This window comes from Muntiacus reevesi, unplaced genomic scaffold (genome assembly GCF_963930625.1).
Source record: "Muntiacus reevesi unplaced genomic scaffold, mMunRee1.1 SCAFFOLD_106, whole genome shotgun sequence".
In the NCBI taxonomy this organism is placed as follows: Eukaryota; Metazoa; Chordata; class Mammalia; order Artiodactyla; family Cervidae; genus Muntiacus; species Muntiacus reevesi.
This window is the reverse complement of record NW_027077932.1, coordinates 85,142-98,690: the sequence shown is the minus strand read 5'-3', so window position 1 is coordinate 98,690 and position 13,549 is coordinate 85,142. Positions and strand designations below refer to the sequence as shown.

Here is a 13,549-nt window from a genome sequence, read left to right as displayed (position 1 = left end):
ACATGCGGCCGCACCTGCCCAGGGTCTACTGCGGGGTCCAGGCTAGGGAGATGTTCGGTGCTCAGCTCCTCCTCACGTCCTGCCTGGCCTCCCAGCACTGACCACAGCGGCGGGGATCTGCTCAGTCCTTCATTGGGGTTGAGGAGTCCAGGCTCTGCCGACCTGAATCCTTCACCCTCTGCCTGAAAAACCTCACCACCCGAGGTTCCTAAGCCAGCGGTCAAGAAACTGCTCACCCCACTCTGCGCCCTCCAAGCCCCTCTTGCAAGGGCCAAGATCCCTCCCTGTTGGGATCTAACCACCTTAGTCTTTCCTTGCATGCAGCCTAGACTCCAGACAAGTCCTGAAGTTGTCCCGTCTGACATTTGGAGTTTCCCCTGCTTTCAAGAGGTCCCCAGTCTCTATGCCAGAGTTGTCAGGCAATGCGGCACGAGGTCATCCTGCTCAGGGACTACCAGGGTCCCCTCTGTTCTGAGATCTGGCTACCCTCACTCTTCCCTCAGGGTCCTCACCTTGACTTCCAGGAGGATCTAGTCTCTGTCGTCTCCCCACTGTAGTCCCTGCTCCTCACACCAGGTTCCCTCTATCACAGAGCTGGATGTCAGGAACTCAGGACAGACATAGTGTGCTCTTCTCACCCCGAGGGCTCCCAGGGCCAATGGCAGGGGCAGGCATCTGTGGGGTTCTACCACTCTTATCTTGGGATCCCTAGAGTTTTCACTTGGGGTCCTTTCAGCCTTCCCTCAGGGACCTCACCTTATCTCCAGGTATGACTTCAGATTCTCTCCTCCCCCCTTCTAATGCCCCAACCCTCACACAAGGACCCCAGGCTTTCTGAGATGCAGATGTCAGTAACTCCGCTCTCTATACTAGGACACCAGTCTGAAATCCAGATATTAGGAAGGCAGCCCACATACCAGGTCCCCAGTCTCTCTCAGACCCAGTCAGGAAATGCAGCATATGTTCATCCACCATATGTCCCCCCATAGCCCACTCTGCTCTGGGGTCCAGGGTCTCCTCAGTCCTTCCTCAGTGTCCTCACCTTGACTCTCAAAAGAAAGAAGATCTTTCTCATTGTCCATCTGAGACCCTGCCCCTCCTAACAATTGCCTAATGTCTCTGAGACACAGATGCAGGTGTCAGAAGAGGCTGCCAAGTGCTCATCCCATCACCAGGGTGGCCCAGGGCTGACAGCAGGGTCAGGGATCTGTGGGGTTCCTACATCCTCCCTCAGGAACCTCATCTTGAGCCCTGGTAGATCTGGGCATGCCCCTTGTGTTGACCAGAGGCGGGATCCTCACATCAAGTTTCAGGGAGCACAGAGGGTAGATGAGCACATGCTGCATTTCCTGACATCTGGGTCTCAGAGAAACTGCGGACATGGGAAAGGGGGTGTAGCCTCAGGTGAGCAGAGGGAAGAAGCTCAGCTCCTCCTGGGTTTCAATTTGAGGTCCCTGAGGGGCGACTGAGGGGACCCTGGACCCTAAACAGAGGAGACCTCAGAATAGCCTGGAGCTTCTGTTGGTCCTTGTTGGACCTGGGATACAATGAGCCCAAAGTGCATGGGCTCGCTTCCTGACATTGGTTCTCTGACTGGGGACATCGCATATGGGGCGGGGTCACAGGGGGGCCGATTCCCAGACCCTGCAGGGTTGAAGACCTTGAGGACCCTGAAAATGGACTAGAGGACCCTGAACCCCTAATCAGAGGAGACCTCAGAGAAGCCCGACTCTGGTGTCAGTGCACGGCATCTGTGGGGTCAGGATGAGTGCCACAGTCGTGAGCTGTCTTCCTGACATCCGGGTCTTCAAGAGACTGGGTTCCTGGTATAAGGGGCGGGGCTTAAGTTGCGGAGAGGAGAGAATCCAGGTCCTGCGTGGAGGCAAGGTGAAGTTCCTGAAGGAGGACTGCGTTTATCCTGAGTGAGGATCGATGGAACCCCACAGATCCCCTTCCCTGTAGTCGGTCCTGGGAGCCCTTGGGGTGAGAAGAGCACACTGGGTCTGTCTGACTTCCTCACATGCGGATCTCAGAGAGACTGGAGGCCTTGTGAAAGCGGCGGGGTCTCAAAATGGCGGACGCGACAAAGGCGAGTCCTGCCTGGAGTCCAGGCTCCATGCGAGGAAGGATTGAGGCGGTTTGACCCCAACAGGGAGGGATCTTGGCCCTTGGAAGAGGGTCTTGGAGGGCCCAGAACGGGGTGAGCAGGGTGAGCAGTTTCTTGACCGCTGGCTTAGGGAACTCGGGAGGTGAGGTTTTACGGGCAGAGGGCAGAGGTTTCAGGTTGGCAGAGGCTGGACTCCCCAACTGTGAGGTTGGGCTGAGCAGACCCCCGCCCCTGAGGTCAGTGCTTGGAGGCCAGGCAGGACGTGAGGAAGAGCTGAGGACCAAGCATCTCCGCAGCCTAGGACACTCGCGAGGACCTGGGCAGGTGCAGCTGCATGTGGGGCCCCACAGCACTTTCTGTTCAGGCTTGTGTCTTGTTTTTGTGTGTGTGTGTGTGTGTGTGTGTGTGTGTGTGTGTGTGTGTGTGTGTGTGTGTTGTTAATACTAGCCATGTATTTTAATACTGGTCATGTTACTTTATTACTGTTTTGTTTTGTTTTTTGAATGTTGAGTTTTATTTTTTATTTTATTTTTTCATTTATTTTTATTAGTAGGAGGCTAATTACTTCACACCATTGCAGTGGGTCTTGTCATATATTGACATGAATCAGCCTTGGAGTTACATGTATTCCCCATCCCGATCCCTCCGCCCCCTTCCCTCTCTACCAGATTCCTCTGGGTCTTCCCAGTGCACCAGGCCCGAGCACTTGTCTCATGCATCCCACCTGGTCTGGTGATCTGATTCACTATAGATAATATACATGCTGTTCTCTCAAAACATCCCACCCTCGCCTTCTCCCACAGAGTCCAAAAGTCTGTTCTGTACGTCTGTGTCTCTTTTTCTGTTTTGCATATAGGGTTATCATTACCATCTTTCTAAATTCCATATGTATGTGTTAGTATGCTGTAATGTTCTTTATCTTTCTGGCTTACTTCACTCTGTATAATGGGCTCTGGTTTCTTCCATCTCAGTAGAACTGATTGAAATGAATTCTTTTTAACAGCTGAGTAATATTCCATGGTGTATATGTACCACAGCTTCCTTATCCATTCGTCTGCTGATGGGCATCTAGGTTGCTTCCATGTCTTGGCTATTATAAACACTGCTGCAATGAACATTGGGGTGCACGTGACTCTTTCAGATCTGGTTTACTCAGTGTCTTGTTTTGAGTTTCCTTCTACTCCCCCAAAGGGGACGGTCCAGCCCATGCCCGGGGAAAGGTGAGAACTACAAGGGACCCACCACACAACTGGCTGTACTCCCAGTGTTCACCCCCTCCTACCAGCACAGAAGGCCCAGGGCTGTGGCACAGTACTACCCTTAGATGTCACTTCCATTTCTCTCACAGGAGCTCCAGGAACCAGGAAGCGAAGGCCGAGGTCTGAAGCCTGTGTCCTGAGTTCAGACAGCAGAGGAGGTCCAGGCAGTATCAGGAGTCAAGGTGAGAGGGTGACCTGAAGTGAACCAGAGGCTCCCTATCCCAGAACAGAGAGGGGGCCCCAGAAGACCCCAATTCCTTCCAATTTATTGGACCCAGAAATCTCGGTCTGTGTTGACCGCAGCCTGGGGAGCCACCTCCCTTCCTCCTTCGGGTAGCCAGGGGACTGGCCTCCCAGGAGGAGTGCTCCTGTGAGGACTGAGAGCACCCCTCAAGGGGAGAGCTGTAAGTGGCCTGTGTCGTCCAATCCAGGATGCGTTTCTTAGCCCAGGTTGCTCACAGCTCCTCTCTCCCCAAGGCCCTTGGTCCCCATCTGTACCTCTGCCTCACTTCCACGTCTTGTTTGACCTCAGGCATTGTGCTCGTGGTTGAGATGAGTGAGCGCAGCAAACCCGAGGATGACCTTCAGGACGCAGGCGAGGCCCATGGCCCTGTCGAGGTGCCACTCTTGGAGGCGGAGGTGGGGGATTCTGCATTCCACTTAGCCACCTATGCCCTAGCATCGTCCTCAGCTAATGTGGAGGCCTTGCCCCAAGAAATTCTGGATAGGATGATGGCTAACCTGATGAAGTTCCTGCTCCTCAAGTATCGAGCCAAGGAGCTGACCTCCCAGGCGGAAATGCTGGATACAGTCCTCAGGGATAACCAGGAGCACTTCCCGGTGGTCTTCAGTGAAGTTTCAGAGTGCCTTCAGCTGGTCTTTGGCGTGGATGTGAAGGAGGTGGACCCAGCGGAGCACACCTACATCTTGGTCCCCACCCTGGGCCTCACCTGTGATGAGATGCTGAGCGATGGGGAGGGCCTGCCCAGGGCCGGCTTCTTGGTGCTGGTCCTCAGTGTGATCATGCGGTTTGGAGACCCGGCCCCTGAGGAGGCAGTCTGGGGAGCACTCAGCAGGATGGGGGTGTATGTTGGGAGGGAGCACTGTATCTTTGGGGAGCCCAGGGAGCTTCTGACCCAAGTATGGGTGCAGGAGGGATACTTGAGTTACCAGCAGGTGCCTGACAGCCACCCTGCTCGTTATGAGTTCCTGTGGGGTCCCCGGGCGTATGTGGAGACCAGCAAGTGGCACGTCATGTCATTTACGCTCAGGGTCATGGAAAGGGCTTTGGGGGCATTCCCATTCATGCCTGCAGAGGATTCGAGGGAGGAGGAATAGGGGGCCTGAGCCAGAGCAGCAGCCAGATTGATCCTTCCTTCTGTGATTGAAGAGGCCGTAGTCAGCCTTCTCAGAAGAGAGGGCCCGGGCCAGTTGGGGGAACTGGTGTGTAGCATCTTTTGGTTCCTGTTCTCTGTGATGACATGGGGATTCATCTCTTTTTTCTTGAGAAATTTTTCAAAGTTTGATTTCAGAGAAGGCTGAAGAAGCTTCATTGGCTTTGTGAATGATATTGTCCGAGTGTATTTGTGGTTACTCAGTTCAAAAACTTGAGTTTTGCTGTTTCGTAAAAGATTGGGAAGTTTTCCATTTTTTTTGTGGTCTTGAACAGAATACAATGGAATAGAATTTAGAACTGTTTTGAAAACATGAACTTTCGTAGCACTAGTATTGAATGGAAAAGAATTAGATAATAAAAGGAATCATAGTGAATTCATGCTTATGTCCTTCTTGTCTGTCATTCACAATAACTAAATGATCTCAGTTAATTGAATTTTCCTGGATTATTAAAAAAAGTAGCAGACTATCTGAGACCCCTTCTCACTGGCTCAGTTATTCCAAAGACATGTACAGATTCTCTGCTTCGTAAAAGGCCATGTTAGCAGTGGGGACACTAGGAGAAGCAGGACACCCCCACACTTACAGCAATGGCCCAGGAGCTGCAGTCACATGAGGTTTGTCTTGGGGGTGAGGGGAATCTCTGAAATGGATCATTGCTGTGAGGTGTCCTTTTGCTTTTTGGATAAACCCCAGAGAGATCTCTTTCTAGGGCAGGCAGGAAGGGGTCCTGGCTCTTTTCCCATAGCTGTTGTCCACAGGGATGAAATAGGTGTTTTCTATCCACCATCTGCTAGGAAACCTAGAGAAATGTGAATCTTGCTCTTTGGTATATGGCCAGTATTCCCTGTGCTAGCCCTCTTGTCTCTGCCTTGGGAAGCTGATTAACAAGTACATTGAAATAACAGATTCTTTGGTCATCTGGACTTTATGATTTTCACTTGTGAGCATGGTCTAGATTTCATTTGGATGAAATGAGTGAAGAGAAGCTGCAAAAGTGGACAGGACCTGCTGTGTGACAAGAATCCTTGGAATTTTGAGGGAGCTGTACCCAGCTGGAGACACTGCTCTCTACCCCGAAACACACACAAACACCGAAATTGATATACATTCTCTGAGAGGAAAACACAGAACAGCAATTCTGAGTGGTTTTCTATTCCATTTTTAATTAAGCTGCCAATTCTCTGAGGTGTCCTGAAATCAAAACAATTTCCACAGGGGAGAGGGAAAGTCTCTGAGATGCGAATAAACGAGAAATAAGTAGTAGGCAGTAAAGATGCAACATCTGCCAGCATCCCTGGGTTCAGGCAGGTTCAGTAGTGTGGAGGTAGCAGAGACCCAAGTTAAGGCTGTGCCTTGCATGAAAAGGTAGGAGCAACTTCCGGGCCTAAGGAGATGGTGAGGTCACTGCAGTGGGGGTGTGGATGGGTGCAGGCGGCTGAACGGGCAGCTCTCCATGCTGAGTGCCAAACAACAAGGGGAACAGGTGATGTGATTCTGGTCACATATATGGCAGCTGCCAGATAGTCAGTGGATGCTTGAAAAAGATGGAGAATTTCAAGACCCATGTGAACTGCTCAGACTCTCCTCCCCCCAAATAAGGAGATTTTTAACTACTGCTCTTTGTGGAGCATCTGCTAGGCAGTGTGGAATTGGAGAGATGTCAGGTGTTCAGACACCTCTTGTCTTCCTCTCTCCCTGCACACATGGTGACACGACCCTGTCAAGGCCTCTTCATTTAGGAAGGGTCATATGGTGACCTGGGTCCAGTGAATTTTGAGCAGAAGCATTTTTGTCATTGACCATTTGTTCTGAAGGGGCACGGGCACCTGGGGGTTAATCCCCAAGTCAGGACAACACACAGACACAGACCACTCCGAGTGTGCTTCCTCTTCCAGAGACTAAAATCCCTCACCTCTGACCCTTGACAGGCTGCCCCACAGGGAATTGGCTGCAGGGATTCTACCCACCCGCACAAAAGACCCACAGCCTGCCCCTGCCCCCCACGAGCTTCTCTGTCAGAACCCTCTGGGCTGTGGTCAGTCTCCATCACGAGGGCAGCAGCCATTTGCCAAAGGCCCCTGTTGGGTTTGGGGGCTTCCTCCTCATGAGGCCCAGCCCCGATGCCCCCCACCCCTGCTGCCCACAGTGCCCCCTCTCCCCCAGAACCTGGCGTTGGATTTTTTCCTTCTCACCCCCCACCCCCCATGCCCCACTGAGAGTGGATTAGGGCCTGGTCCTGATGACCTCATGTGTGTAACTTTATTTGCAATTCCCATAGCAGCATCCCCTTCCACTGTGCTTTAGGTGGAACCAGCAGGTCTTGAAGCAACCCCTGGGCAAGTCTTGTGAGAGATCAGCAGTAGTCATTGCCATGGAAGTGTGGGGCACATCTCTCAGGTCCTGAGGTGTATCAGACCTTTCATTCCCTGTGGAATCCCTGCAGAGGGTGTTGGAGTAAGCTCGGGGTCTTGTGGATGTAACTGTGAAGTCCTGGCTTTTGAGCCTGAGTGTTAGAGGCAGAGGGGTGTCTGCCACCCACAGAGCTTGCTAGGACTTTGGCGACCCCAGTCAGGCTGTTTGAGCAGAGGCCAAGTTCTAGCGGTTGCCTGGGAGGACACTCACCCAAGCGCCAGAGGTCCGAGACTTCAGTGAGGATTCAGAATGGAGCCAGGCAGGAGAGGAATCTGGGTCCCAAGGGTGCGGGCTGTAAAGATGGTCAATAGCCCTAGAGACATGGAAGCAGCAAGCCCCTGGAGATCCCATCAGACTTGCCCGGGGCTGGCCGGGAGACGGAGTGGGGAGCAGAGGTCACTGCAGGTGAACTGCCACCCCGGTCTCCATGAGGACATCTGTTCTCTGGCGCCAAGGCTGGGAACACAGCCCCAGGGGGCACGCCAGGATGTATATGTGACTGTTCTCATGGCAGGTACTCCTCATGATCCTTATGGGATATGACTGTTAAGTGTGGTTGGGTTCTTGTTCTGGGTACAGAAGAACCTGAGGCCTTTGATTGCAAGGAGGCCCAAACTGTCCCCCGCCCCCATCGACTTATCAGGTGGTCATTTCCAGGATCCAGCATCTTCTGCAGCAGCCTCTGTGTGGACATACACCACCCTGTTCCCAAGCTGATATTTCCTAGGGCATCACAGATTGGACAGGCACCACCCTTGGGTTAAGGATTCTCAGTGAGTTGTCTGCTCCTCTGAGAAGTCCCTGTGTTTCCTCATGGCTTCCCTGGAGGCTCAGTGTTAAAGATTCTGCCTGCAATGTGGGAGATGCAAGTTCAATGCCTGGGTGGGAAGGTACTCTAGAGGAGGAAAAGGCATCCCACTCCACTATTCTTGCCTGGGAAATCTCATGGACAGAAGAGATGGGGTGGAGGGGTGTGTGCCACAGTCCATGGTGTCGCAAAGAGTGAGACATGACTGATCGACTGAGCACTCACATGTATGCACAACTAAAGGTTGCTCTGGACCCTTGTATCCCTGGCAAGACATTGACCCCTGCCTTGATCTTGACAGACTTCTGTGGCAAATAATATTGGCAGACGTCTTAAAATGGTTTTTGAGCAAGTATGGAGTTCCAGGTCGACACCTGGCCTCGGTTGGTGGCTTTTGCCATATCCAGGCAAAACATCTATGAGGTTGGATTAAGGCAGTGTTTGTGGGACTTGAGAAAAATAGTGGATCCAGAGATGTTTCTGTGGTGGAAGTGGCCCGGTGAGTATATTATATGGGATTGAGGTTAAGGGAGAGGAAAAGTTGAAGCTAATTTAGCAAGGGTTGTTTCACACTTACAGGTTCCGTGTGCTTGTGTTTGGTTTCCTTTCTATTTCCTTTTTTATCATACTCAGCATGTGTTGCCCAAAGTTTCCTTGCCTTTTTTATTTTGAAAATAGTCTTTATTTTCACCTTTTCCTTTGTAACCCATTTAACCCTTGTAACCCATTATGATTTGAAAAAAAAATATTGTGAAAATAGCAGAAATCTCTTATGCCCCTCACCCAGTCTCCCCTATTCCTAATATCTTACAGTAATATGATATATTTATTACAATTAATGAGGAAGTATTGATGCATTATTTATTATCAACTAAATCCCATACTTCACTCAGATTTCTGTAGGTTTTACCCATTCCCGGATCCTGGCAAGGAAAATACCCTACATTTACTTGTAATGTCTCCTTGGGTTCCTCTTAGCTTTATATTTTCTTTGTTTTGGATGGTCTTGACATTTTTGAGGAGTACTCAGTAGATGTTTTGTACCATGTCCCTTGACTGATATTTATCTGATAATTTACTCTTGACTAGCCTGGGATTACAAGTTCGGGGGAGGAATTTTGCAGATGTAAAATCCTATTCTCATCCCATTGTATCAAGGGTGTATACTATTAGCAGAATTGATCACTGATGATGCTCTCATTGATCATGTGGCTGAGGTAGTGCTTGTCATGTGTCTATGCGATAAGGTGATCATTTTATACCCCCTTTCTATCCTGTCCTCTTTGGAAGAAAGTCACGATGTGCAGTGCAGTCCATGCCTCAGGGGTGAGGAGTTATGCTCCCCTTTCTACAAGTGGGAATGTCTGCATAAATTGGAATGTTACTGTGTGGAACACTTGCCTATCCTTGTTTGTGTAATTAATAATTTATTTCTGTTTCTCAGTATGGAATCATGGTGTCTTTATTACATGTTGGGTTACAATCCAATACAACTTTATATATTTTTATTTTCAAATTGTTCTCGGATTGGTCATTAGGAACTCTTCCTGTCATCTCCTTTTGTATTTACCTTTGTCATAAACCTTACATTGAAGAAGAGAAAGCTATCCCCAAAGCAATCTGCAAAAAAAACAAACCAAAAACAGAAGAGAAAAAAATTGAAACCATAAATAAAGAAAAAAAAATTCATGGGAAAAAAACTGGTTCATTGGAAAGATCAACCAAATTGATAAAACTCTAGACAGATAAACAAAATCTAAAAAACAGAAGACAAATGACTAATATCAGAAATGATGAACTATCACTACAATTCTACAACCTGTACACCAAAGATGTTGGAAGGATAAAAGTAAACACTAAGAACAAATCTATGTATAGTACATAAATTCAGGAACTTAAGTGGAATTTAAAATTCTTCAAAATTCAGAAACTACCCAACTCACCCCTGATGAAATGTATAACCTTTATAGTACTACAACTATTAGAGAATGGATATCATGTTTTGAAATTTTCTAAGAAGAAAATCTTTAGAACCTCAGAAATATAATAAAACTCAAACAGAAATTGTCAGAACCATCTTTATCAGAACTCTGAAGAATTGTCAAAAGTTAGCAGCAACTAAGCTACCAAGATTGTGAGCTCCTCTGGGTCAGGGTTACTTATCATGCTCTGTGGTCCTGGTGTCCACTATGGGCCTTGGCACACAGTGGGAGATCAGAAAGTGTTTGCTAAATAATGTCTTACTCATGGCTCCTGCAATCTGGATGGATCAACTCTATTTGGGCCCCAGTACATGTAACAGGTCAACACAACCATAAACACAAACGGGAGCAGTGACACAAGTACATCTCTGCAAACCTGTGGAGAGGTGCCTGACACACAGCCAAGAGAGACAGAACTGTTTGAGCACATGGGTAGGTTTAAAACATCCACTTTTTTTTTTCATGAAAATCTGATCACTGCTGTGAAAGAACAAAATTGTGACAAGAAAGAGTTCCTCATAGAATGACAAGCTGAGCCCATGTCCTCCAAGTGCTGGGAGAACAGAAGTGGCATTTAGGAGGAAATGACCAACCAGACACAACAGGAATGCTATTTTGGTTTGGAGGAATACAATATTCTGATGACTTCCAGAAGTATAAAACCCAGGCCTTTCCTAACATATCCTGTGGCACATTCAAGATACAGAGACCTTTGACTCTTCTAACAGCATAAACATTCTGACCATTCCCTGATAGTGTATGTGTTAAATGTCAGTACACAAGAAACAAGTGCCTGCACAGTCTGAATTCCAGGCCTGGCCTTCCTGCCATTATTACACAAAAGTGAGTGTATGAAACCAGTATTGAGTAATTCTGTTTCACTTTTGCGTTAAGTCCAAAGGACCTGAGACTGTGTTTGGTTAGCAAATCCACCCTTCTAGCAACAGAGAGGTCAAGACAGTAAGGTGATAGAAATCTAAGCACAAAAATAGGCCTAGGACCAAAATTCAGATGCAAATGCAATATTGCACATGACCATAGGTTAGAGAGTCCATCAGACACAATGACGATGCTCAGCTCGTGATTTCAGCTCCTCATCAATACTTCATGCTTTCATGAGTTGGGGCCGTGATGTCGAGCAGTCACTGGATTGAGTTTGATCTGAAAGAATATAGAGAACACAGGTGAACTGAAAGTGTGTCTTATTGAAGCAACTTGATGTCAAAATGAGCAAAGGATTGATCTTAGATGGGAGTTTAAATGGTGCCCTTCTTTTGAGGTATTCATAAGTATATCGCAAACTGAGAACATTTAAGCTTTTCTCATACCCAGAAAAGAGATCCAAATTCCACTTAGAAATGGAACTGAGGAGGATGAGAGAGCGTAGGTGTGATCATGTCACTCTGCTGCTTAATTCTCTACCGCCCATAAAATAAAAGCTTCCCAAGTGGCTCCAGTGGAAATGAACCTGCCTGCCAATGCCAGAGACATAAGACATGCAGGTTCGACGCATGGGTTGGGAAGATCTCCTGGACAAGGAAATGACAACCCTCTCCAGTACTCTTGCCTGGAGAATTCCATGAACAGAGGAGCCTGGTGGGCTACAGTCCTTGAATGACTTAGCACAAACACATAGTCAGAAGTATCGAGCCTTATTTCTTCAGTGGAGACTTTCTAGAAGTTCCAGTTAGTTACTCACCAAGCAAGAGCTGTTCTCAGTTCCTTAGGAACGTGATTTCATTCATTCTGGAGAAGAAATTTTTTCATGACTGAAGAGCAAGGACCGCAGAGAAAAACTGATCTTAGTGGTTTAAAGGAAAATAGAAGTAAGGTCTTTTCTTTCCAGCCCCCATCCCACCTCCAAACGTCTGTTCGTGGCCTTTTCCCTACTCTCCAGGTGGTTTCACAGGTGGAGACAGCCAATAAATAGTGATTTCTGTGCTCTGTACATCAACCCTGCAGTCTAGCCTGTTCTAGTGGGAGGGGTAAGTAGCACGTTGCCCATGGGATTGTCAGAACACGTGACTGTCAGACTTGCAAGCACTGGCTGCACAGGCTACATCACCTTTCACTCTCCCAGCTGCCAATGTGCCATTTACCAGCCACTGTCAGGAGAGCATAGCTGTTGCAAGGAATGAGGCCCCTTCCAATTTGAGTGAGATCCTACATGCTAAGTCGCTCACTTGTGTCCGACTCTTTGTGACCACATGGACCGCAGTTCTCCAGGCTCTTCTGTCTATGGGTTTTCCCATGCAAGAATACTAGAGTGGGTTGTCATTTCCTCCTCCAGGGGTGCTTCCTGACCCAGGGATCAAACCCTCATCTTCTGCATTGCAGGCAGATTCTTTACCACTGAGGCACATTGTGAAATATCTCTGAATGGGAATATCTCTGAACAGGCTTAGCTCAGTTCAAGCAAGGAGTGTTTTCCCATGGCCTTTGCTGCTGAATTCCTTCACTTGTCACTGCTCCTCTGTTAGTGTACCACGATTTTCTGTGCTGAATCTATTCCTATGTTGATAGCAACTTTCCTTCCTTAGCATCATGCCAGGCCAGCAAGACCATCAGTATGTTAAGTATTAAGCACCTACAGATGAGATGATTGGATGGCATTACCGACTCAATGGACATGTGTGTGAGTTAACTCTGGGAGTTGGCGATGGGCAGGGAAGCCTGGCGTGCTGCAGTCCATTGGGTCGCAAACAGTCAGACACGACTGAGAGACTAAACTGAACTGACTATGTACAGGGTGTCTAGGGGGTACGGCAGTCAAGGCGGCAATCAGTAAGACAGAAATCATCATGAGAGTCTAGTGGAGGCCATAGAACATATGCAAATACCTAGGGCAGAGGCAGGTGTGAAGTTTGCCTCCTCAGATCTGAACAAGGTTCAGAAGAGACACTGAAGAGTAAGGTCAGATATGAATGGCAGACCGGGAGGAGGCTTTGTAGAAAAGCTAACAATAGGAGAGAGAGGGGAAAGTCACTGCCTGCATCGCTAACCCAGAAGTGGTAAGTACAGTCCTATGTGAGAAGTCACAATAGGGTCATTCTGTGGTCAGAACAGAAAGTTGTGGAGCAGGGAAAGACAAAAGGAACACACAAATACAGATGCTGTTGGGAGCTCGCTGGCTGATAAAATGAATGAAACTGCCCAGCTCCAGGAGAAACACCTGCCCAGCACAGGGGCCAAGTATTGTCAGTGTTCCCCCTGAAACTTTTTTTTTTTTAATTGAGCTGTAAATTCAGATTTTGATGTGGCCTCTCCCGATTTTACATGGGCCCGTAGCTCTGCTTCACCTGGCCTCCTGAACACATGCCTCCTCCTGTGGTGGTGGTGGGCCTGACCACTGTCCCCACCCAGATTTTCAGCCTGCTTCCTGGGCAGCTCCCAGTGGCCATGCTGGCACCTCTGTGCGCCATCTGGATGCCCATCATGGCTCAGGCCCTGAACCCCTTCTATTGCTGTTCAGGCAGTCACTCTTTCCCATAAAGACCAGCCATTGTTTCCCATAATCCCCACAGCATTCACGTTCACCCCTAGAGGACCCCAAATATGCAACCTATTCAGACAGATAGAGGCG

General features: G+C 48.6%; 1 protein-coding gene across 1 annotated transcript; it reads left to right on the top strand.

The window, feature by feature from the left end:
- Positions 1-3,918: 3,918 nt before the first annotated feature.
- LOC136155257 (melanoma-associated antigen 10-like) lies at positions 3,919-4,704 on the top strand. Its single transcript, XM_065917088.1, has one exon. The coding sequence runs from the start codon at positions 3,919-3,921 to the stop codon at positions 4,702-4,704; it is 786 nt and encodes a 261-aa protein (XP_065773160.1).
- The last annotated feature ends 8,845 nt before the right edge of the window (positions 4,705-13,549 follow it).

What these genes read in the sequence shown, in the direction of transcription:
- LOC136155257 (XM_065917088.1), top strand. Translation starts at nt 3,919, where the DNA reads ATGAGTGAGCGCAGCAAACCCGAGGATGACCTTCAGGACGCAGGCGAG.